General features: G+C 40.9%; 1 protein-coding gene across 1 annotated transcript in view; it reads right to left on the bottom strand.

The window, feature by feature from the left end:
- CATSPERB (catsper channel auxiliary subunit beta) overlaps positions 1-22,385 on the bottom strand; it is an 85,888-nt gene that overhangs the window by 12,358 nt on the left and 51,145 nt on the right. The window contains exons 15-20 of the mRNA XM_005871219.1: positions 20,430-20,566; positions 14,986-15,140; positions 10,027-10,214; positions 6,836-7,168; positions 2,714-2,853; positions 507-704 (exon numbers count right to left, since the gene is read on the bottom strand). Of these exons, the coding sequence (XP_005871281.1) occupies positions 507-704; positions 2,714-2,853; positions 6,836-7,168; positions 10,027-10,214; positions 14,986-15,140; positions 20,430-20,566 (1,151 nt within the window). The remainder of the gene's footprint in view (positions 1-506; positions 705-2,713; positions 2,854-6,835; positions 7,169-10,026; positions 10,215-14,985; positions 15,141-20,429; positions 20,567-22,385) is intronic.

Below are 22,385 nucleotides of genomic sequence, written 5' to 3' on the forward strand. Positions count from 1 at the left end.
GTAGTAAGCTAGTTAGAAGAGTAATCATTTATATTTTAAAAAGATAAAAAAATAAAAAGAGTCACAGATTCTGACAAGGCAAAAATTAAAATTGTTACTACATTGAAATGGAGCATATATATTACACACACACACACACACACACACACATATATATATATACACACACACACACACACACACTCAGGATGGGTCAAAATAAGGGCAAATAACTTCATATTTTGCAAAATCCTAAGATTATGCCACTATTAATATACATAAATGATGTTAATAATGATGAAACTAAGTTACCAAGAAAAATAATTATATCAGAAAGTTTTTACATTTTAGAAATAAATAATAATCACATCCTTAAAATGACATGAGGACTGAAAAATAACTGGAGCGTGAGCACCTTAAGAAAGAAATGCTAAGACTGAATGGCTAGCCAACCACACAAACGTAATACATCACTGGCATTCTTACAACAACCTGCTCAGGGTTTTCTAGTGTGTTTTGTTTTTTACCGGCAAAGTTTTGATCATGTTAAAATCCCGACTGTATGGGTGAACTCCTTCGAGCCATTCGTCCCTTGTGATCAAGGTGCTAGGATTGTGGCGCATGGACTTCAGATAACTGCAGCTGCTTTTCAATGTTGGTGTAAACGTTGTGACAAAGCAGTCTGTCGAGGCTCCCCAGACAATAAGTGCCAGTGACGTTGAACCCTGGAAATATCCAAAGAACGGAAGGTTATTTCAAGTAACTGTTATAGGCTGCACTAGGCCCACTCAAAGTTCATATGCTGATGTCTTAACCCCTCGCATCTCAGAGTGTGACTGCATTTGGAGACAGGCCCTTGAAAGAGGTAACTGAGTTAAAATGAGGTCATTAGCATCGCTCCTAATTCCATCGGATGGGTGTCCTTACACCAAAAGGAAATTTGAACAGAGACACACGCAGAGATGATGTGAAGACACAGGGAAAAGGCGAGGAGGCCTTAGAAGAAACCAGCCCTGCTGACACCTTGAACTTGGACTTCTAGCCTCCAGAACCATGGGAAAATAAATCTGTGGTGTTTAAACCACTCAGTGTGTGGTATTTTGTTATGGTAGCTCTAGCAAAATAACACAGAAACCAACTAAAGAACATAGGAAAGTAATAGAAAAAGAAAAACACACACAACAGAAATAGAGTGATAAGTTTGACAAAAAGATCTGTTTCAGAATAAATCATAACAGAAAACATAACATTGTTTTCCCGGAAGAAAAACATTCCAATCTAATTGGATATGGACAACTTTTGGAAATGAGCAAGAGTCAGGAAGTAACAGCATAGTCACATCCAACTCACATTGATGGGGCTTCCCCCAGTCACTGAGGGGCACCTGGATATTTGCTTTGATGATATGAATAAAATAACTCAGATTTGGCATACATTTTGAAAAAAAAGTTACTCACTTAGCAATCACTGTATTTCACACAGATCTGCTTTTAGTAGGAATTTATGCACAATAAATATATTTGAACCTGGAACAATATTAAACATCCAGTAAAATTTGATAAATTCGATTTGACATTTAGAATATTTTTGGAATTTTAAGAATGTAGACATACTAATAACTCCAGTGATGTAGTAAACTCTGGTAGTGGTCGTTTTGCTTCTATTCCCATATTCTGTAGCCATTAAAATGGATGTATTTTTAATGAATTTTTGCCCAAACACATTGAACCAGATGTAAGCAGAATTATACCATTAAAGGAAATGTGGGGGTGGCAGGGAAGCACAAATTAAATAAGAGACAAGGAAGCAAACCGAAAAAGCCAGAATGTTGGACATTCTATAACACGTCTGACCCAGTTGCCACAAATTCAGTGGCAGGGGAGGAAAATGGAATAGTACTTTTCAACTAAAAAAAAAAAAAAACCTTAAGAGATAAAGTAATTATATACTATGTGGATCTCAATTCAAACAAACCAACTATAAAATTTTTTGAGAGAATTGGGAAAATTTGATTATAGACCAAGTTTTATAGGACTTATAAGTTGTAAGACAAAATTTCAGTTTTAAAAGTTTTAAGGATGATGATGGCATTGTGATTATGTGAGCGATAATACATAGATTTTTAGAGATGTATATTGAAGCATATAGGAGTGAAATGACATGTTTGCTATTTGTTTACAAATGTCAGAATCTAAACAAAAAATTAGACAGGGATGATAAAACTAGCAAAATCTTGACTAATTCAAGTGCAAAAGATACATGGAAATTCTACTTTTGTCTACATGTTAATGTTTTCATGATAAAAAAAACTTTAGAATATGTAGAAGAAAAAATTATTGACTCAAGGATTAAAACATAGTTAAGTGATAGGAGCAAATTTTCTAAATTGTATATATAACACTTTCCCAATTTTAGGGGAAAATACTGTAGGCTCAAAGTGATTGAACATTTTCTTCTTTAGATGCCCTACTTGAAACATCACATTTAATTCTCAAAACAACCTTACGAGGTAGGTATTATTATTATTATCTTCTCTATTTTATAGATAAGGAAACTTAACTACAGCAAAGTAACTTTCTCAAGTTCACATAGAAAGTACCAGAAATGAGATCTAATTCAGGTGGTCTTTTCAGAGCTCCTTCTTTTAAACCCTAACCCTAACTCTTCTTTTCCTTAGCTTACATGCTACATTTTCTCTAATTAATGATTTCTCTGTAATTAAAGAAAATCTTACTTGAAGGAAAGTTTTGCTAGCTGCAGAAATTTCCATTAGGTATCTATCAGTATTATCAAAAGAGCCTTTAACTTTAACATCCAACAAATTTGGGTTTCCAACAATTACTTTCAGTAGTGGTACTTCAAGTGTATGAGCACCTATAGAAACAAAGCTAATAGTTAATATCTATACTAATAAAAGGGTAATATGCTAATTAGACTGGGAGACCTTCTGGGAGACCTTCCGGACATCCTTCCAGACAAAGCCATGGTGGCGGGGCTGAGGCAGAGGCAGTTGGGGGCAATGAGGCCAGGAGGGGAGGGAAGTTGGGAGATCATGAGGATGGCAGGGGTGGCAGTTGGGGGCGAGCAGGCCGGCAAGAGGGGACAGTTAAGGGTGATCAGGCTGGAAGGAGGGGCAGTTGAGGCCGATCAGGCCAGCAGGCAAAGTGGTTAGGGATGATCAGGCAGGCAGGCAGGTGAGCGGTTAGGAGCCAGTGGTCCCAGCAGTTAGGAGCCAGTGGGCGGTCCTGGATTGCGAGAGAGATGTCTGACTGCCGGTTTAGGCCCAATCCCTAAACCGGCAGTTGGACACCCCCTGAGGGGTCCCAGATTGGAGAGGGTGCAGGCCAGGTGATCAGGCCGGCAAGGGGGACATTTGGGGGTGAGCTGACTGGTGGGGGTGGTGCAGTTAGGGATGATCAGGCCAGAAAGGGGGGCAGTTTGGGGCAATCAGGCTGGCAGGCAGAGTGGATAGGGGTAATCAGCAGTCAGGCAAGTGAGCGGTTAGGAGCCACTAGTCCCAGATTTCGAGAGGGATGTCTGACTGCAGGTTTAGGCCTGATCCCTAAACCAGCAGTTGGACATCCCCTAAGGGGTCCCATATTGGAGAGGGTGCAGGCCAGGCTGAGGGACCCCCCCACCCAAGTGCATGAATTTCATGCACTGGGCCACTAGTTAAATCATAAAAGTTTTAATCAATTTAATAATGATTGGCTAATATAGAATCTATTATCAAGACTGCATGATGGCTGTGAATACAGTTAATATAGAGTTAACTTTAATAGTTATTAGAAAACATTAACTTTGCAAATATTTTCTCCAAATTTCTCACAAAAATATTGCTCCTCTCCACCCCTTAGTCCTCAGCCAGGTTCTCCAATGCATGCAAAGGTCATTTGGTTAGTACTGGTCACCCTGAGTTGGATAACTCAATAGAGAAACTGAAGGGTAGAGATTACTGAATCATATGGTAGTTCTATTTTTAATTTTTGAGGAACTTACATACTGCTTTCCATAGTGGCCCAACCAAGTTACATTCCTACTCCTCTCCCCATCCTCAGCAACTTTTGTTATCTTGTCTTTTAGATAATAGTCATTCTAACAGCTGTGAGACAGTATCTCATTGTGGTTTTGATTTGTACTTCTCTGATGGTTAGCAATGTTGAACACCTTTTCATGTTGGCCATTTGTGACTTCTTTGGGGAAATGTCTATATTCAGGTTCTTTGCCCATTTAATTGAATTATTTGTTGTTTTTTCGTCATTCAATAAGAGTTCAGTATATTTTTTAGATATTAACTCCTTATCAGGTACATGTTTGCAAATATTTTTCCCGTTCCATAGATTGCCTTTTCATCCTGTTGACTTTTTTTTTTTTTTTGGTGCAGAAGCTTTTTAGTTTGATGCAGTCCCACGGATTTACTTTTGCTTTTATTGCCTGTGCTTTGGGTGTCATTTTAAAACAAATCATTAACAAGACCAATGTCAAAGAGCTTCTCCTCTTAGTTTTCTTCTAGGAATGTTATGCTTTCAAGTCTTACATTTAGTCTTTAGTCCATTTTTGTGAATGATGTACGGGTCCAGTTTTATTCACGTGCAACACCATTTAATAAAGCGATTATTTCCCTATTGTACATTCTTGGCTCCCTTGTCAAAGATTAGCTGACTAGATATGCATGGGTTTAATTCTGGGCTCTCTATTCTATTCCACTGGTCTGTCTGTTTTTAAGTCAGTATGTTTTCATTAACATAGCTTTGTAATATAGTTTGAAATCAGAAAGTGTGATGCCTCCAGCTTTGTTCTTTCTCAATATTGCTTTGGCCACTCGGGGTCTTTAATGTGATTTACCATGTTAACAGAATGAAGAATAAAAATTGTTGATCACCTCAATAGATGCAGAAAAAGCATTCGTCAAAATTCAACATTCATTCATGATAAAAAAAAATCTCAACAAATTAGGTATATAAGGATCATACCTCAACACAATAAAGGTTTCAAACCCCCCCCCCAAAAAAAACATCTATAGCCTTCATTTACATAAATTGTATTTGGTTCTGTTTTTCATATAAGCCTCTATGAAAAGTGTTTTTTTCCTGTCATTATGGTTCATATATCTCCATTTACCTCTTTAAAAGTTTTATGTATGCTTATTTTTTAATGTCTTTCGAATTTTTCTATTATGACAAGTTCTTGGCGATTAAAATTTTCTACTTCCTGTGCCTATTGGTCCTCTCTTCTGCTGGATCATTTTCTTGCATAGCTTTAAAATTCTTTTCCTCCATTCATGTTTAGTGAAGATTAATTTTTTTCCATGGAAGTCCACATTACCTGGCTTATGAAAATATCCTAAGAAGGGTTTTATGCTAGCTTGTGCTGGTTCTCTGGGGTTATAATCATTTCTCAGATTCACATTCAGATTCCTGCACCTGGTGGGTACTCTCTGGTGTTGCTCAGCCTTGGGGTTTGGGTCTTTTACAGAAGATTCTTTTTCTCCACTTTGAGTCCCATGGAAACGATCATGTCCCCAGCTCCTCTTTGGGTGGTGATATGTACAGTTTTCCTAATCCCCTCTTTATGGCTCAACAGTCTCAGTTCCAATTTCCTAACACAAAGTAGGAAGCAGCCACATCTTCTGCCAAGGTTTGGGAATTAAAATCATCCCTCTGCCTAGATAGCCTCAAATCCTGCGGGAAACCACACATTAGCTCCTTCAGATAGCCTGTACCTGAGCCTCAAATCCTGCGGGAAACCACACATTAGCTCCTTTTTTGGCTTTGAGTTCCCTCTTCATTTCTGGTGACACACTTTTCTTCCCTTCCCTTCCTTTCCTTTCCCTTCCCTCCCCTTCCCTTCCCTTCCCTTCCTTCCCCCTGTCCTGCCTCTCTTTCTGGCTCAGTTAATAAATTTTTTTGTTTTATTTTTTCCCCCAGTATACCATTTCTCCATCATCATTAACATTTCGTTATTTTTTAGAATTAATTTTTAGAGAGAGTGGAAGAGAGGGGGAGAGAAAGAGAAACATCGATGTGAGAAAGACACATCACTTGGTTGCCTCCTACACAAGGGATCGAGCCTGCAACCAAGGTACATGCCCTTGACTGGAATCAGACCCAGACCCTTCAGTCCAAGGGCTGATGCTCTATTCACTGAGCCAAACCAGTTAGGAATTGTTATTATTTTTTTAAATAAATAAATGACTGAAAAAAATAGGGAAAGGTTTAAAATTTTATTTAAAAACCATTATTTGGCTTTAAATAAATACTTGAAATAATTATAAAAATCCAAGGTAATTAAAAGGTTTAATTTTCAGAGGTAAGCAAAAAATCTAAAGTCCCATGTAATCTTGGCCTGCTAACGGAACCTCATTTCCTCGTTTGTAAAATGAGGATTATAGTCTAGCCTTTTAGAGTTGTTATAAACATTAAATGAAAAAAAATATAAAATCATTTAATACAGAGCCTCACCCATAGTAAATGCTCAATAATTAGAAGCTAATACTGTTATAAGTAGAATGCCAGCCATTCTGGAAACCAAAGATAAAGAAAAATATCCCAGCCGGCTGGCCGGCATGGTTTGGTGGGTGAGCATTGACCTATGAACTAGGAAATCATGGTTCAATTCCCCATCATGGCACATTCCCAGGTTGCAGGCTGGGTCCCCAGTGAGAAGGCAGCTGATCAATGATTCTCTCTCATCATTGATGTTTCTCTCTCTCTCTCTCTCTCTCTCCCCCTCTCTCCTTCATCTAAAAAATCAATAAAACATGTTTTAAAAAAGAAGAAAAATATTAGCGTATATTTCACATTCAGGGTAAACAAAAACATCTTCTTTTGATGTTTCCCAATAAAAATAAACTTACCTTTACCATGAGGTATGACCTTAATTCCTAAGGTCTGAGATTTCCCCAGATCAATGTATCTCAGGACATTGAGGGATAGTGTATTATCATCTTGCTGAAACAAATAATTACACGGTTTTGTGTATATTTCCCATTTCCGTCCATTCCTTTCTCCAAAGTCATATAATAACCATGAGTCTTTTACAAAAGTCATGTTGTTGGGAACTCTTTCAGGCATGGTGGCCATCGCTAACGCATTATTACCATCTACAATGCTTGTGATCAGGAAGCTGCTGTAACCAGGAATCACCACTGTCTTCTCTATATCCGAATCTTGAAATGAAGAAACAACACCTGGAGCTAGAACAGAAATGATTTGCTATGAAATAAAACAGCTACTGTTCTTCAAGCATTCTGGCAGATATAACTGATGAACACACTATTTGAGTTCTTTGTGTGTGTGTGTGTGTGTGTGTGTGTGTGTGTGTTTTGTTAATTCTCACCTGAGGATATTTTTTCCCCTTGGTTTTTAGAGAGTGGAAGGGAGGGGGAGAGACAGAGAGAGAAACATCGATGTGAGAGAGACACAGCAACTGGTTACCTCCTGCATGCACCTCTACTGGACAGGGATCGAGCCTGCAACCGAGGTACGTGCCCTGGGCTGGGATGGAAACTGCAACCCTTCAGGCCGAGGGCTGACGCTCTAATCACTGAGCAAAACTGGCCAGGGCAAGTTTTAAAACTACGGTCTTTTAAAAATATATATATATTTTATTGATTTTTTACAGAGAGGAAGGGAGAGGGATAGAGAGCTAGAAACATCGATCAGCTGCCTCCTGCACACCTCCTACTGGGGATGTGCCTGCAACCAAGGTACATGCCCCTGACCGGAATCGAACCTGGGACCCTTGAGTCTGCAGGCCAACGCTCTATCCACTGAGCCAAACCAGTTAGGGCTAAACTATGGTCTTAACCATAAAACACATTGGGCAGATTTCAGGTTATAAATCAAATTATTTTATAGAAAGTGTGTCACGAATATGTCAAGCACAAACCTGTACTTTACACTTGACTATAATGGATTCTTTTTATTTTTTGTTTGTTTTTAGCTTCAAAAAGTGACGATATATTCTATCTCATGCTGTATGTCCACAGCAGATTGGCTAGGGGTTTGATTTTATTTCTTTTGTTCTCAGTGACGCTCAGGCTGGTAAAGTCTCTGCCCTTCTGAAATGAGACAGTGTGAAGGGTGAAATGGATTCTGTAAAATTATCAGCGGGGGGGGGGGGGGGGGGGGGGTTTTTTTGCCAAGCGCTTTAACCTTGACTCTTGACCGTGATTCTATAAGAGAAGGATAATGTAATCAGTGTTCCCCCAGTACCTAAAGGTCTGCCTGCTACACGGAAGGTGCTCAATAAATATTTGTTGAATGGATGGATAATCGATTGTTTAAGGAGAGCATGAAGATTTAGAAGAAAAAAAGCTCGAGGGCGAGAACGTAAGCAACACCATCATGTAAGGAATGGAAAGATTCCACAAAGCAGACAAAGAAGAAATGATTGGAGAAAAGCCATCGGAGAGAATCTGAGAAAAGCCAAAAGAAGGCTATTTCAAGGAGAGGGAGGGCATCCTTATCAAATGTTTCTCTTTTTTTTTCTTTCATTATCAAGGGTTTTGAATAGGTCATGAAACATATCAACAAAACTTGCCTTATTCTGAAATAATAACTAGAAGTAGTCGGAAGAGAATCTCATAATTCCCTTGACTATGCACACATGCTCTAATTCAGTGATGGCGAACCTTTTGAGCTCGGCATGTCAGCATTTTGAAAAACCCTAACAACTCTGGTGCCGTGTCACATATAGAAATTTTTTGATATTTGCAACCATAGTAAAACAAAGACTTATATGTCTGATATTTATTTTATATATTTAAATGCCATTTAACAAAGAAAAATCAACCAAAAAAATGAGTTCGCGTGTCACCTCTGACACATGTGTCATAGGTTCGCCATCACTGCCTAATTTCTCCCATATCAGACACACCAACAAATCCTTTCCTTCACCCTCCTTCCCCTCCCCCCGCCAGGCTGCCATGTAAGGTCTCTCCTTCCCTTTATAGGGAAATTCCCCGAGTTGCCTTTATTCATGGGTCTTCAATTTCTCTCCTCTCATAAGTTTTTAACTTTAATCCAATTAGATTTTGGTCTCTACTACTCCACCCAACCACAGCCATTGTCAAAGTTACCAATGACTTTCACATAAATCCACTGGCCAGTTTTTTTCATCATCTTACCTGACTTATTGGTAGCACCTAAACATCTTCACTCAGTTCTCCTCTGAGCAGACCTTCCAATCTCCTTTCTAATTCTTCTGCATCTCCTGGATGACTAATTGTTGGAATTCCAGGGGTTGGACCTCAGACCTTTTCCTTTCTATACCTACAATCATTTTCTCATCTGGTCTCATAGCATTAACTATCATGCGTATGCTGACTGCTCAAATTTATCTCTCCAGTTCAGATGTTATCACTGAGTGCCAGACTTGTCTTTCTAAATAGCCACCTCATTTCTCCACTTGGATGAGCAACAGGCATCTTAAATTTAATATGATCCCTCACCTGATTATTGTAATTGCCTCCTGATTTCTCTGCTTTCCTTCTTGCCCTTTCTCCACCACCTGCCCAGTCTATTCTCAACACAAAAGTCAAAGTGGATTTTATTAAAACATAAGTCCAGTCGTGTCACTTTTTGTTCAAAGCTCCTCCAACGACTTCCTACTTACTCAGAGTAAAACCCAAATTCTTACAAAAATTATATTAAGTTTTGCTATGTATCTATCATATAATCCTTTGAAATAGAAATATCCTACATAATACTGGTTAAAAATTTTTTTATTATGGCAGGCAAAATCTGCATGGACTTCCTATTTTCTTTTGTTCCTCCTGAATACTATTTAATAAAAAAAAATAACATCAGGAATAAATGAAAAATTCCACTGTTGATGTAAATATCAATGGAGTTATAGCTAGGTTTTAGTACATAGTAAATATAAAATTCCTCCAGAAACCTACATAGATGTATACTTCTGTAGATTGCCAATTGGACTAAATTTTGAAATCTATTGTTCCATAAGTGAACATGAATGACCTTTCCAAAAGATAATTTTTCATTTTTATTAGCCATAAGAGCTGTATTATATTATCACACTTACTTTGTAGGTCAAGAGTAAGTTTATAGAATTTTCCATCTTGATTAATGGAAAGGGAACTAGACAAACAAGAGCTCTCCTTCACATCTTCTAAGTCAAAAGGTTCGATTATTTCTGCAATAACTGCAGACAAAAATCCTTCAGGAATGTTGTGTTGCAATAGCTTTCTTATGTAAGCATTTCCAGTTTTCCTAAACAAACCAACACACATTAAGGAATGTGGATAAAACTGTGGCGTGAATGAGCAGGTTTATGAATACATAATTTACAAACAAAATGTACCACACATATGGCTACCACATAAACATTTGATTAGTACTTCTTCAATCTCATTAGTTAATTAACAAAAAGCCAATTACAGCAGTGGGACACAATTTTTCACCTATCAAATTAGGAAAGATCTTTTAAATGACAGGTTCAGGAGTGGTAAGAATTGAGTGGAGAAAGGCATGCATCCACTTGTGATGGTATTATAAATTGGTGCAAACTTCCCAGAAAGCAATTTGATAACTTGATATCACTTAGAGCTATAGCATTATTTGTTTCCCTCTGATGCCATAAACCTACTGGCAAGGCTCCATCCTAAGGAAATAACACTGCAGGGGGGTAATGTGAGAGCGGCATCTTCCCACATAAAGACATCCATCATAGAATTATGATAACAGTTAGAAATAAGAATGACCAATAACAGGAAAATTAAGTAGATGTTACTACATGATCTACTTAGACAAAATGCTACTATTACAATGGTATTTACAGAGTTTTTAATTCTATATGGGAGGTGATTATATTACAATGTCTAAAGGAAAGAAGCAGGGTGAAGACTGTTAAAATGCATCTTGGAAAAACTAACCAGGAATTCAGCAAAGTGTTAACAGTTATTATTCCCATTTTCTTCTTTATGTTTATCCATGTTTAAGAAATTTCTACAATGGGCATGCACTTTTTAATCAAGAAAAACAATCTATTTTAAAATATTAACCTAGGACATCCACATGCAAAAAAAATCTAGATACAGACTTTACATCCTTTACAAAAATTAACTTAAAATGGGTCATATACTTAAATATAAAATTCAAACTTATTAAATCCTAGCAGATAACCTAGATAACATCTAGATAACATCTAGATAATCTTGGGCATGGCAGTGACCTTTGACCTACAATGCCAAAGGCACAATCCATGAAAGAAAATAATTGATAAGCTGTACTTTATTAAAATTAAAAACTTCTCCTCTGTGAACCACACTGTCAAGAGAATTAGAAGACAAGCCACAGACGGCGAGAACATATTTGCAAGAGACCTATCTGACAAAAAGACTGTGAACCAAAATAAACTGTAGGAGAGGAAAAAAGAAGCCTTTTCCCCCTCTCCCCTCCTAGGTTCTGTGGCTGGGGCCTTGTAAATCCAACTGACAAAAGACACATGTGTGTCATGCTTACACACAGGAGAAACTCCGTGATGACTAACTCAAAGGGGTGGTTAGAACTTGCAGCTTATCTAGCATCTTAATAAAGATGGTTGGAATCTAATGCCAAGGCGATGGTGTTAGAAAGTGAGGCTTTTGGGATGTGATTTGGGTCATGAGGGTGGAGCTGAATGGATTAAGACACCCACTCGCTTCCTTTCTATTTAACACAGTCCTAGACACTGCAATAGGACAAAGGGACAATACGCTAAGAAGTGTTAAGGAAGAAACAAAACAAGCTCTTTGCAGGTGATATGATTATCTACTTAGAAAAATTTCTACTCAGAAAACCCAAAGGAGTATATAGTAACAGTTCTGGAATTATTAAAAGAATTTAGCAAATTTGAAAAAAAAAATTTAAAAATATATTTTATTTATTTTTAACAGAGAGGAGGGGAGAGGGATAGAGAGTTAGAAACATCGATGAGAGAGAAACATCGATCAGCTGCCTCCTGCACACTCTCTACTGGGGATGTGCCCGCAACCAAGGTACATGCCCCTGACCGGAATCGAACCCGGGACCCTTCAGTCCACAGGTCGATGCTCTATCCACTGAGCCAAAGCCGTTCGGACCGAAAATTTTTAATATACAAAGTCAATTACAAGACTTGTACTTTTGCTTTAAATGCAGAAAGATGCACACCCGACAAGAAGAAATAGAGAAAGCACAAAGTCAACACGTAAGCCCATCATTGAATTAAGGTCCCAAGATAACCAACTAACTTGAAATCCAGGGGAATGAGCCACTCCAAGGAAAGTCTGAACACTGGCACAGTCTTGCCTCTGTAAAAGCATGGGAGGCAGGAACACAGCGCTGGCCACAAGGCAAGAGGTAAGGATTAGCTAAAATCGTAAAAACTGCCAAAGGCTGGCACATGAGTCCGGAAATGCTGAGGCACCTTAAAGTGACATAAGTCAGAGAAACACAAACACCACATGACTTCACTTACACGTGGAGTCTAAAGAGCAATATAAACGGACAAACAAAACAGAAACAGACTTGTAGGTACAGAGAACAGACTGATGGTTGCCACAGGGAGAAGGTTGGTGGGCTGGGTGGAGAAGGTGAAGGGATTAAGAAGTACAAATTGGTAGTTTAAAACAGTCCCAGGGATGTAAAGTACAGCATAGGGTAATAGAGTCAATAATATCATTAATGACTATGGATGGTGCCAGGTGGGTACTAGATGTATGGGGGGAATTACTTTGCAAATTATATAAATATCTAACCATGACTCTGTACACCTGAAACTAATATAAAATAACTAGAGGCCCAGTGCACAAAATTCATGCAAGGGGCTCGGCCCTCGCAGCCCCTTGCAGCCCCTCACAGCACTGGCTTCATCTGGAAGGTCATCTGGATGGTCGTTCTGCTGTTTGGTCTAATTAGCATGTTAGCTCTTTATTATATAGGATAGTTAATGCCAACTGTAGCTGGGGGAGGGTGGCACCTTTATAAGGGGGGTCTGTACTCGCAAGCTCCTTCCCCTGGGCTTCCCTGAGGCTCATGGGAAGGATCTGTGCCAGCTGAGGACCAGAGTGACCGTTGCTGGTGGTGCAGGCAGCACGGGGAATCAGAGGATGAGGAGGAAGCAGGCAGCATCCCCCACTTCCCTGAACCTTCTTTCACAGAAAGCAAAAGCCTTAAGCCGCAGGGGGTTGGGCATTAGACACTCTTGCACCCAGGCCTCAAAAGAGGTGATCAATGGTTGGGGTAAAGTGTCTGGAGGGTGTTGGTGCTGAAGCCCGGCCCCCCTCCTTCCCTCACCTTCTCCCCCAGGAAGCAAAAGCTACTGAGAGAGGAAGCAAAGAAACATTGCAGAGGAGGGAAGGATAGACCAATAACTCTCTTCTGATCCTGTAGGAGGGTCGGGACACTGCCTTGGGCCTTCAATTCTAAGAGAATGAAGTAGAGCGATCTCACCGCTAGAAGAGCAAGAAATGTCCACCCAAGATCTAACTGCAGATGGAAGGCAGAATACGGCTGCAAGAGGTCATTTCTATTCACAGTTGTGGGTTGTTTTTTTTTCTTAACCCCTAGAGTGCCGGGGAGCGTGATGGTGCTCCTCCTGTCTTTCGCCAAAATTGCCGGGAGCGCCATCACCCTCCTCCTGCAGTGTCACTATTAGATGCTAGTAGTTCACTCTTTATTGACAGATGGCACCTAAGTGCAGATTAATACTTATGATGCCGAATGTTTGTAGTTCTAAAATTGACCACTGGCATTTATCTGCCTAATTTTTTTTACAGGTACACTTGCGATTCATAATTTTTTTTCCCTAAACTGCTGTAAAATCAGCAAAAATGCCTTGGCAATTTTAGCATAGTTCCTGGGATATTGGTTGGCACTCAAAGGGTTAATGAACCTGCCATGCTGAATCTCATATGTAAATGCAAGAACAAAGGCCAAGAGAAACCAGGAGGGGGCGCTATTAACGAGTTATATAGTTAAGAGAATAGAAGCGTGACATAGGGAAGATAAATCAGTAATGAAATAAAAGAGGGGCCAGAAATAGGCCAATGCATATATGAAACTATGATCTATCATGGGTGACACGGTAGATCAGTGGGGATCCCTAGAACAATTGATTATCCATATAGAGAAAGAGAGAGAGAAAGAGAGAGGATTCAGATTCCCACTTCACACTACACACATCAATTCTAGATAGATTAAAAACTTAAAAATAAATAGCAAAAGTTTACAACTACCACCAGACAACATAGGAGAATAGTAAAATAAATGGTGGTATGTTCATGAGAGTGAATTATATAGGCTGTCCCAAAATTCACGCAAGATTTGAATTTTGCGTGAGCATTAACAACAACAACAACAACAACAAATAAAAGCCTAATTTTACTTGGTTTATTGAATCAGATTCTAATATCTGTTGCCCTTTGATTTCAATCCCTTCAATTTGATAAGCATTACCAAGTACCAATTATGGCCCAGGAGCAGGGAAAACGCGGAACTGGAACAGCAGACCAACAGACCAACGAAGACCACGGCTTTGCGTATGTGCCAGCAAAGCTGTGGAGGCCATTTACCTGATGTGCTATTCCATACATAACCCTACACTGTATACTTTATGAATCAATAAAAAATTTACAATTTTTAATTATAAACCTGTGTTTTCTATCAAAATTACTTCTTGCGTGAATTTTGGGACATGCTATAGATGCATATATCAATATCGAGTAATTTATGAAGCTTATGCAAATTTAAAAAAGCATAATGTGGTATGCAAAAGGAAAGTCACAGGAGGAGGTATACATAGCTAAATAATACATTTGGTAAAATTAAACAATACATTTTGATACATATACGTGTGTTAAAGCTGTAAAGTCTACAAATATATCTGGCCTTGTGAGGGTGTCCAAAAGAGACTCACTCTATTTGACCCAGAAAAAAATCACTCAGAAAAGCAATCTCAAAACTGAGAATCTAGAAACCAGCGTGCAATCTAAGTAAACGAGAAGCACAATCAGTTAACTACTTGGAGTTGATCACTTTTCCCAAGTGAATGTTGCTGAACTTCTTGGTATGTATAGAGTCCTGAGGTTCATTTGCAGGCACATAAGCATAGAAGATCATTTCATTTATGGTGATATACTCTGGGGCGAGCGCAGTCTCAAAGCCCATATCAACCGCCTGGAGTAGGAGAAAAAAAATAGTGCATTTAAACTATTTTATACTTCAATTACAACAGAAGGTGGGTAACAGATTTGTTTCCAGTCCACAGCCAAACAAGGCTGTTTTGGTAACCCACGGGAGCAGTATGTTTGAATGGCCGCGTGTGCCCAGGAAGATGTGTTTTTCTGTTGAGGAGGAAAAGGAATCCTGAGGACCAAAGTTTCCTTTCAGACCCCAGGGCTCTTTGCAGAAGGCTGGAGCCGAAGGGTGTGTGGACACTGGAGGAGGGACCGGAGGTGCAGATTTTAAACTTGGTTCTTATTCGGAGTTTCATTTGGGGAAGGAGCTGGGAAGTGCCTCTCCTCACTGGGAAGCTGCTGTTCCAGTTCCGCGCTAGTGACTCTGCACAGCTCTGTCCCCAGCTGAGTCCCCAGCTCTGGGGGCAAACGCCATTCTCACTTCTCCTGGTTCACCAGCCTTTCCCTGGCCGTCAACACGGGCACCTTCAGCCCAGATTTCTGACCTTCAGGGTCTCCTTTTTAACACCCCCCTCTCAGATCTTGATCCTGTCGCTTTGGGAACTCTTAGGAGGTGAGAAGGGAGGTGGAGACCAGCCCTCAAGGGGATGTTGGAACTGACCTTGTTGCCATGCGGTGAGGGGTGAGGGGTGCCCTCTGGTTGGGGGTGCAGACTTGGTTGTCTGTTATGCCTGTCCCTAGTTTCGTAAATTGGGGAACCCGCCGAGAAGGGGAGAGAATGGGAAACACATGCAAGGGGAGTCGATGTGGACTGAACGGAGGGCGTAAGGACTCTGAAAAGGCTGAACGGCTTTAGAACTTTTCTGCATGACATTCTGGCGCCGGGGGATGCCAAGAATATGCCACGAAAAGTGTGTGCAATCCAGCGAAAGGCAACATCGTGAGGACTGAAAGCACAGGCCCTGGCACCAGGGGCCTGGACTGATGCCTGGCTCCCATCACTAACCAGGGGTAGAGGTAGTTTGGGATGAGTTGTTTAGTGTTGCTGGGCCTCACTTCCTCATCAGAAAATAAACAGCTGTTATTAACATGAAGAGCTCACAACAGCGCCCGGCACCCAGCAGGGCCCAGTGAAGCCTGGCGCTTGTTTCTATCCAGACAGGACGCAGACGTCATCGTTTGTTTGGGGGGAGGGAGGTGATAATGCTGAGGGCAAGTTCCTTAAACTCGTCCTGACGATAACAACTTCTATTGGCGTTTGGTTTTTACTATTGAAACCTTTACCTAAGAGAACTAAGACATTTTTGATAAATTGTGAAGGCTGCAAAAAAATGGAGGTAACTGCTTTTTTTTGGGGGGGGGGGGTTAGTTGTCAGAAATACCTTAGGTAAGCTGATTAAAAGAAGCTAAGAAAAGTTTCTTTAGTACTTCTCAGATTCTTCTCAGATAATTACAAAATTTCAGAAGTCTGGTAAATGGTCTTTTTGAATCTTGATATTCTGATGTAAGCAAATTATAAAAATGCAAATCAAATTACCTCTTATATTAACCCCCAAATACTCTATTTTATTATTTAACCTATTCTCAAAATTCTTGGAAACCTATTTAAATGAAATGTGTAGCCCCACGTTAGCCTAGAAAATTCATTAAAACATTTATTCCCTCATTCATTCCTCGTACAATACATACGTATAGATCCTGTGTGGTACAAAAAGCCCAGAGCAGGTTTAGTCACCAGAATTACTTTACTCATCAGTGCATAAGAAACATGTGTGCTCTCTGCCTTCAGGAAGCACACATCCTAGTGAGGAGAAACAGATATTAAAAGAGGAAGCAATATATAAACAAGATAATCTCAGATTATGAAAGAAATGTAAAAGATAACTGCTGGATGGAAATTAAAGGTGGGTAAGCAGACTGGTTCTGTTAAATTCACTGTTTGAGAAAGACCTCTCTGAGGAGCAGAGAATGAGAAATGTTTAGGTCTGAGAGCTCAGGCTGCATGCCCGTGACATTGGAAGTTTCCATAGTCATGTGCAAGTATCATGAGTTTGCAATGCTGACATCTAGTCCATCATTCAAACATTTGGCAGAATGTGGCTGCTTAGCAAAAACACGTTAAAGAACTTGTGTGTGTCTAAGTAACTTGGCCTGGGAGTAGGAACTGCTAGTTGCTTGTACTCCATGAATCCACACAAACTAACTCTTTCAGGAAGTCCAAGTTTCTTCCTTGCAAAATCCACTTAAAAAATCAGTTAAGTACTTGTTCATTCAAAACTCACACAAATATAAAATACTGGCGAAATGACAGTGATGTTCCTATGGCCTTAAAGTCACACAGTGGATAGATGTGGCCCACCTCATTACACTCATGCAAGACCAGGTTTTCCCTTTAAGGTGGACTCCTGCCTACCTGCATGCAAATATACTGGAGACTTATGTTGTTAGTCCAGAACCAGTTTGTCAGATTTTTAAAGGGTGGAAGATGAAAAACTGGCATGTTAACGAGCTCCCTGGTGGCATTTATGCACACTAACTTGGAGAACTTTTAGCCTAAGTGCCATGTGTCTGCCATTCTATGTGCTGCCTCAAGTGAACAGTGGGGGAGGATATATAGGTCATTTGATTTCCACCAAACATGATTAACTGAAAATAAAATCTAGAGCACTTCTTTCCTCATCTCAGTATGATTTTCCTTTTAGTTTTTATTTATATATAAACTGTATTAAAATAACGATGCCAAATGAATAATAACACTGCTATGATCTGAATGTTTGTTTGCCCCCAAAATTTACATATTTAAACCTTAACCCCATAGGCGATGGTACTAAGAGTTACTTAAAACATAAAGGTGGAGCCTTTGTAAATGAGGGTAGTGCCTTATCAAAAAGACCCCACAGAGATCCCTTGCCTCTTCCATCATCTGAGAACATAGCGAAATGGTGTTGAATATGAACCAGCTTCTGGAACTGTAGGAAATAAACTTTTGTTGTTTATAAGCTATACAATCTGTGCTATTTTATCATAGCAGCCTGAACAAACTAAGACAGATACACTCCCAGAGAAATGAAACATAAAAAATAGAAGAATATATGAAGAAATATATTTAAAGCATATATATATGTGTGTGTGTGTGTGTGTGTGTGTGTGACCAGCCTTTCCCTGGCCGTCAACACGGGCACCTTCAGCCCAGATTTCTGACCTTCAGGGTCTCCTTTTTAACACCCCCCTCTCAGATCTTGATCCTGTCGTTTTGGGAACTCTTAGGAGGTGAGAAGGAAGGTGGAGACCAGCCCTCAAGGGGATGTTGGAACTGACCTTGTTGCCATGCGGTGAGGGGTGAGGGGTGCCCCCTGGTTGGGGGTGCGGACTTGGTTGTCTGTTATGCCTTTCCCTAGTTTCATAAATTGGGGAACATGCCGAGAAGGGGAGAGAATGGGAAACGCATGCAAGGGGAGTCGCTGTGGACTGAACGGAGGGCGTAAGGACTCTGAAAAGGCTGAACGGCTTTAGAACTTTTCTGCATGACATTCTGGCGCCGGGGGATGCCAAGAATATGCCACGAAAAGTGTGTGCAATCCAGCGAAAGGCAACATCGTGAGGACTGAAAGCACAGGCCCTGGCACCAGGGGCCTGGACTGATGCCTGGCTCCCATCACTAACCAGGGGTAGAGGTAGTTTGGGATGAGTTGTTTAGTGTTGCTGGGCCTCACTTCCTCATCAGAAAATAAACAGCTGTTATTAACATGAAGAGCTCACAACAGCGCCCGGCACCCAGCAGGGCCCAGTGAAGCCTGGCGCTTGTTTCTATCCAGACAGGACGCAGACGTCATCGTTTGTTTGGGGGGAGGGAGGTGATAATGCTGAGGGCAAGTTCCTTAAACTCGTCCTGACGATAACAACTTCTATTGGCGTTTGGTTTTTATTATTGAAACCTTTACCTAAGAGAACTAAGACATTTTTGATAAATTGTGAAGGCCGCAAAAAATGGAGGTAACTGCTTTTTTTTTGGGGGGGGGGTTAGTTCTACCTTCCTGTTCACATCATTGGGATCTGTGTTTATGCAGAGCCCACACCACAGACTGGCAAACACACAGGGAGTCACGTGGCGGCATCTCATTGTCACAAGGAGGTTCCCACCTTACTCTCTACCACTATCTCAGACGGGAAGCTAAAACACTGTCTTTTCTTTTTCTTTTTCCTACTCAAAATCACGTTTTTATTTTTCAGTCACAGCTGACATATAATATTATGTTAGTCTCACGTGTATAACATAGTGATTAGACAGACATTTATATAATTTACCAAGTGCTCACCCTGATACATCTAGTACCCGCCTGGCACTATGCAGTTACTACAGTATCATTGCCTGCATTCCCTATGCTGTAACTTTATGCCCCTGTGACTATTCTGCAACTACTAATTTGTACCTCTTAATCCCTTCACCTCTTCCACCCCGCTCCAGCCCCTCTCCCATGGGCAGCTGGTGACATGTTCTCTGTATCTATGCGTCTATTTCTGTTCTGCTTGTAGGTTGATAGTGTTTTCTTGGATTCCACATGTAAGTGGAGTCACATGGCCTTTGTTTTCCTCTGTCGGACTCATTTCACTTAGCACGGTAGTCTCTAGGGCCATCCATGTTGTTGCAGATTAAAACACCATCTTTCCCTCTGCCTGCTTGGCCCAGTGATTTGGAATGCTCTCCATCCTTTATTTTCTTTCTCTCGGGCAGGTTTCATTACACCCCAGGCAAAAAAAAAAAAAGCTGTTTGTTTCTTTGCCTTTGTGTTGAGGAGAGCTCCTTTTCATGCCTGTCTATGCGTTCTTAGGCATATGGACCTCCACAAGGGGCATGTTATCCACTAAAATTATTAGAAAAGTCTGCCTGTAGTATCATCTGTGAAAAAGATAACAACTCCTTCCTGTGTTAGCATTAGAAAAAGAAGAGGTGAGGAGGGTGACGTTAATACAAAGAAGGGCAAACCAGTAGGAAAAACAGCACTTGTGTCTATTTAAAGGCCAATCTTAGGAGGAAGGGAGTCCACTGTGAGCTTGGGTGGGCAGCAATGGATCTGGCTTAGACTATCTGGTGGTGTTTTGCCGTGAAGAAATGGGTGTGTAGGTACCCAGGGTAGAGTTAAATCTATGTAACCCCAAATAGGACGTGGGAGATCTGCTCTGGAATATGGAGGTGTTTCCCTTTAATTACATAAAGCAAGGTGCATTGATAGGAGTTTGTCCCAAAGAATTTACTTTCCCATTCTGTACATAAAATATGACATTTATTCTTAAAACATGGCCAACTGCTTCAATGCAGTATATCACTGACCTGCCCAAAAATACTTTTATGATATCCATTAGCTTCAAAACGACCCGGAGTCAGTTTATGTATGAATCCCATGTGGTCATAGTATAATGTGAAAATCTTATCAGCAATAGATCCAATTTTACTGAATCTGTGTAATCCTGTTAGAAAAAAAACACACAAAAAAACAGAAGTCTCTTGATATTGATCTAATACAACTAGAGAACTTTTAACAGTGTCCTTCATAAGAACTCCTTCGTTTAAACTAAGGGTTGGGGCTAGGGCTCTGGGACTCCGGAATTAGTAAAATACATGCCGGTGTTTGTTAAGTCCCTCGGAAGGCTTTTCCAGGCTCCATTTCATTGCAGAACCTGTTTGCTGAAGTAGGTGAAGGACAGACAGGTGAGCTGATGTGACAGGTGTCTAGAACAAAAGGGGCGACCGCCCCCCTTAGCAGTGGTTTCTCCTCCTAATACCAGGATGTCAGATTCCTGAATAGATCGGAAGCAACAGAGAAAATAACCCTTAGGCAGGCAAGGGGAATTATAGTCAAGACCCCCTGGGTCATAAACTATATTAGATATTGTTTCAAATTTGGGATCCTGTGTTCCCCTCGTGCCTTACGGCAGCACGTTGAGAGGTACTGGGAGTTCTCTGGTAGGAGAGCAGCACTCCCGTGGCCAGACAGACAGGTCCAGGGAAGAAGAGGGCCCCCTGGATGGAGGATGGAGCCAGAGGGAAAGCTGAGGTCTCAGGATGAACAAGGCTGGTTTCCACACACACACACACACACACACACACCCGACCGTCCCAAGCCAGGCCAGGCTCTCCTGAGAGGTCCGCCCTCCTGTCGCTGACCCCTAAACTCAGATCTTATATCTCGTCTCTCACTGTCTCGGGAAGTCTCGTCCAGTGTTAGCATGTAAAAATCCATCTTTATGTGGACGACTCCCACATTTAAAACTCCCACGTCGTTCGCCTCCCTGAACCCCGGATGTATAGCGCAGCTCCGGATCCAGGCCAGTCAGGCATCTCAGACGGGACTCATCCCAAATGGAACTCCTCATCCTTGTGCAAACCTCCTTCATCCTTAGGCTTCCTCATCTCCATTCACGGCAACTGTAGTATTCCCGCTGCTCAGTCCGAAAACCTTGGTGTTGTTCTCAATTCCTCTCACAACCTAGATCTAATCCATCAGCAATTTGCTATTGACGTTAGCCTCACAATATATAGAGAACCTAACCACTTCTCACCACTTTCACCACCATCACCCTGTACAAGCCAATATGATACAAGAAGGAAGAGATTGTGAGGAACTAGTTCGTGCAGTTATGGAGGCTGAGAAGTCCTACGATCTGCCATCTGCAAGCTAGAGAGCCACGGGCCGGAGCACTAGGGGAGCCGATGGCCAGAGAACAGGGGGCCACTGATGCAAATCCCTGTCCAAGGGCAGGAAACCAGCGTCCCAAGTCAAGCAGACAGGCAGGAAGCAAAAAGGTGACTTCCTCTTTCCTCCACCTTGTTCTACTCAGGCCGTCAAAAGACTGGATGATGCCTACCCACACTGGGGACGGCAGTCTACGGTGCCGAGTCCACCGATCCAAATGCTCATCTCATCCAGAAACGCCCTCACGGACACACCCAGAAATAGTGTTTAATCTGGGAACCTCTTGGCCATCGTCAATTGACACAGAAGATTAACCATTACAATTGCTAAGGCGCAATATGCCATATTTCATCTATAGACATAAGCTATATATTTGTTCCCATTTTAACATCTGGTAAATTGATACCAGGATGTGTCTTACAATCATTGTCCAGCAGGTGGCACTCACGCCATAGTGGTCAATTGGCTATACATGCATGTATGTACTTTGTCTGGGCTCTTCGTTTATATTGTCATCACTTTGAGTTTCCCCGAATCACTGGTGTAATGCATGCTGAATTGTATTGCTATTTAAAATGCTTTATGTTTTACTA

This window comes from Myotis brandtii, unplaced genomic scaffold (genome assembly GCF_000412655.1).
Source record: "Myotis brandtii unplaced genomic scaffold, ASM41265v1 scaffold332, whole genome shotgun sequence".
Taxonomy (NCBI): Eukaryota; Metazoa; Chordata; class Mammalia; order Chiroptera; family Vespertilionidae; genus Myotis; species Myotis brandtii.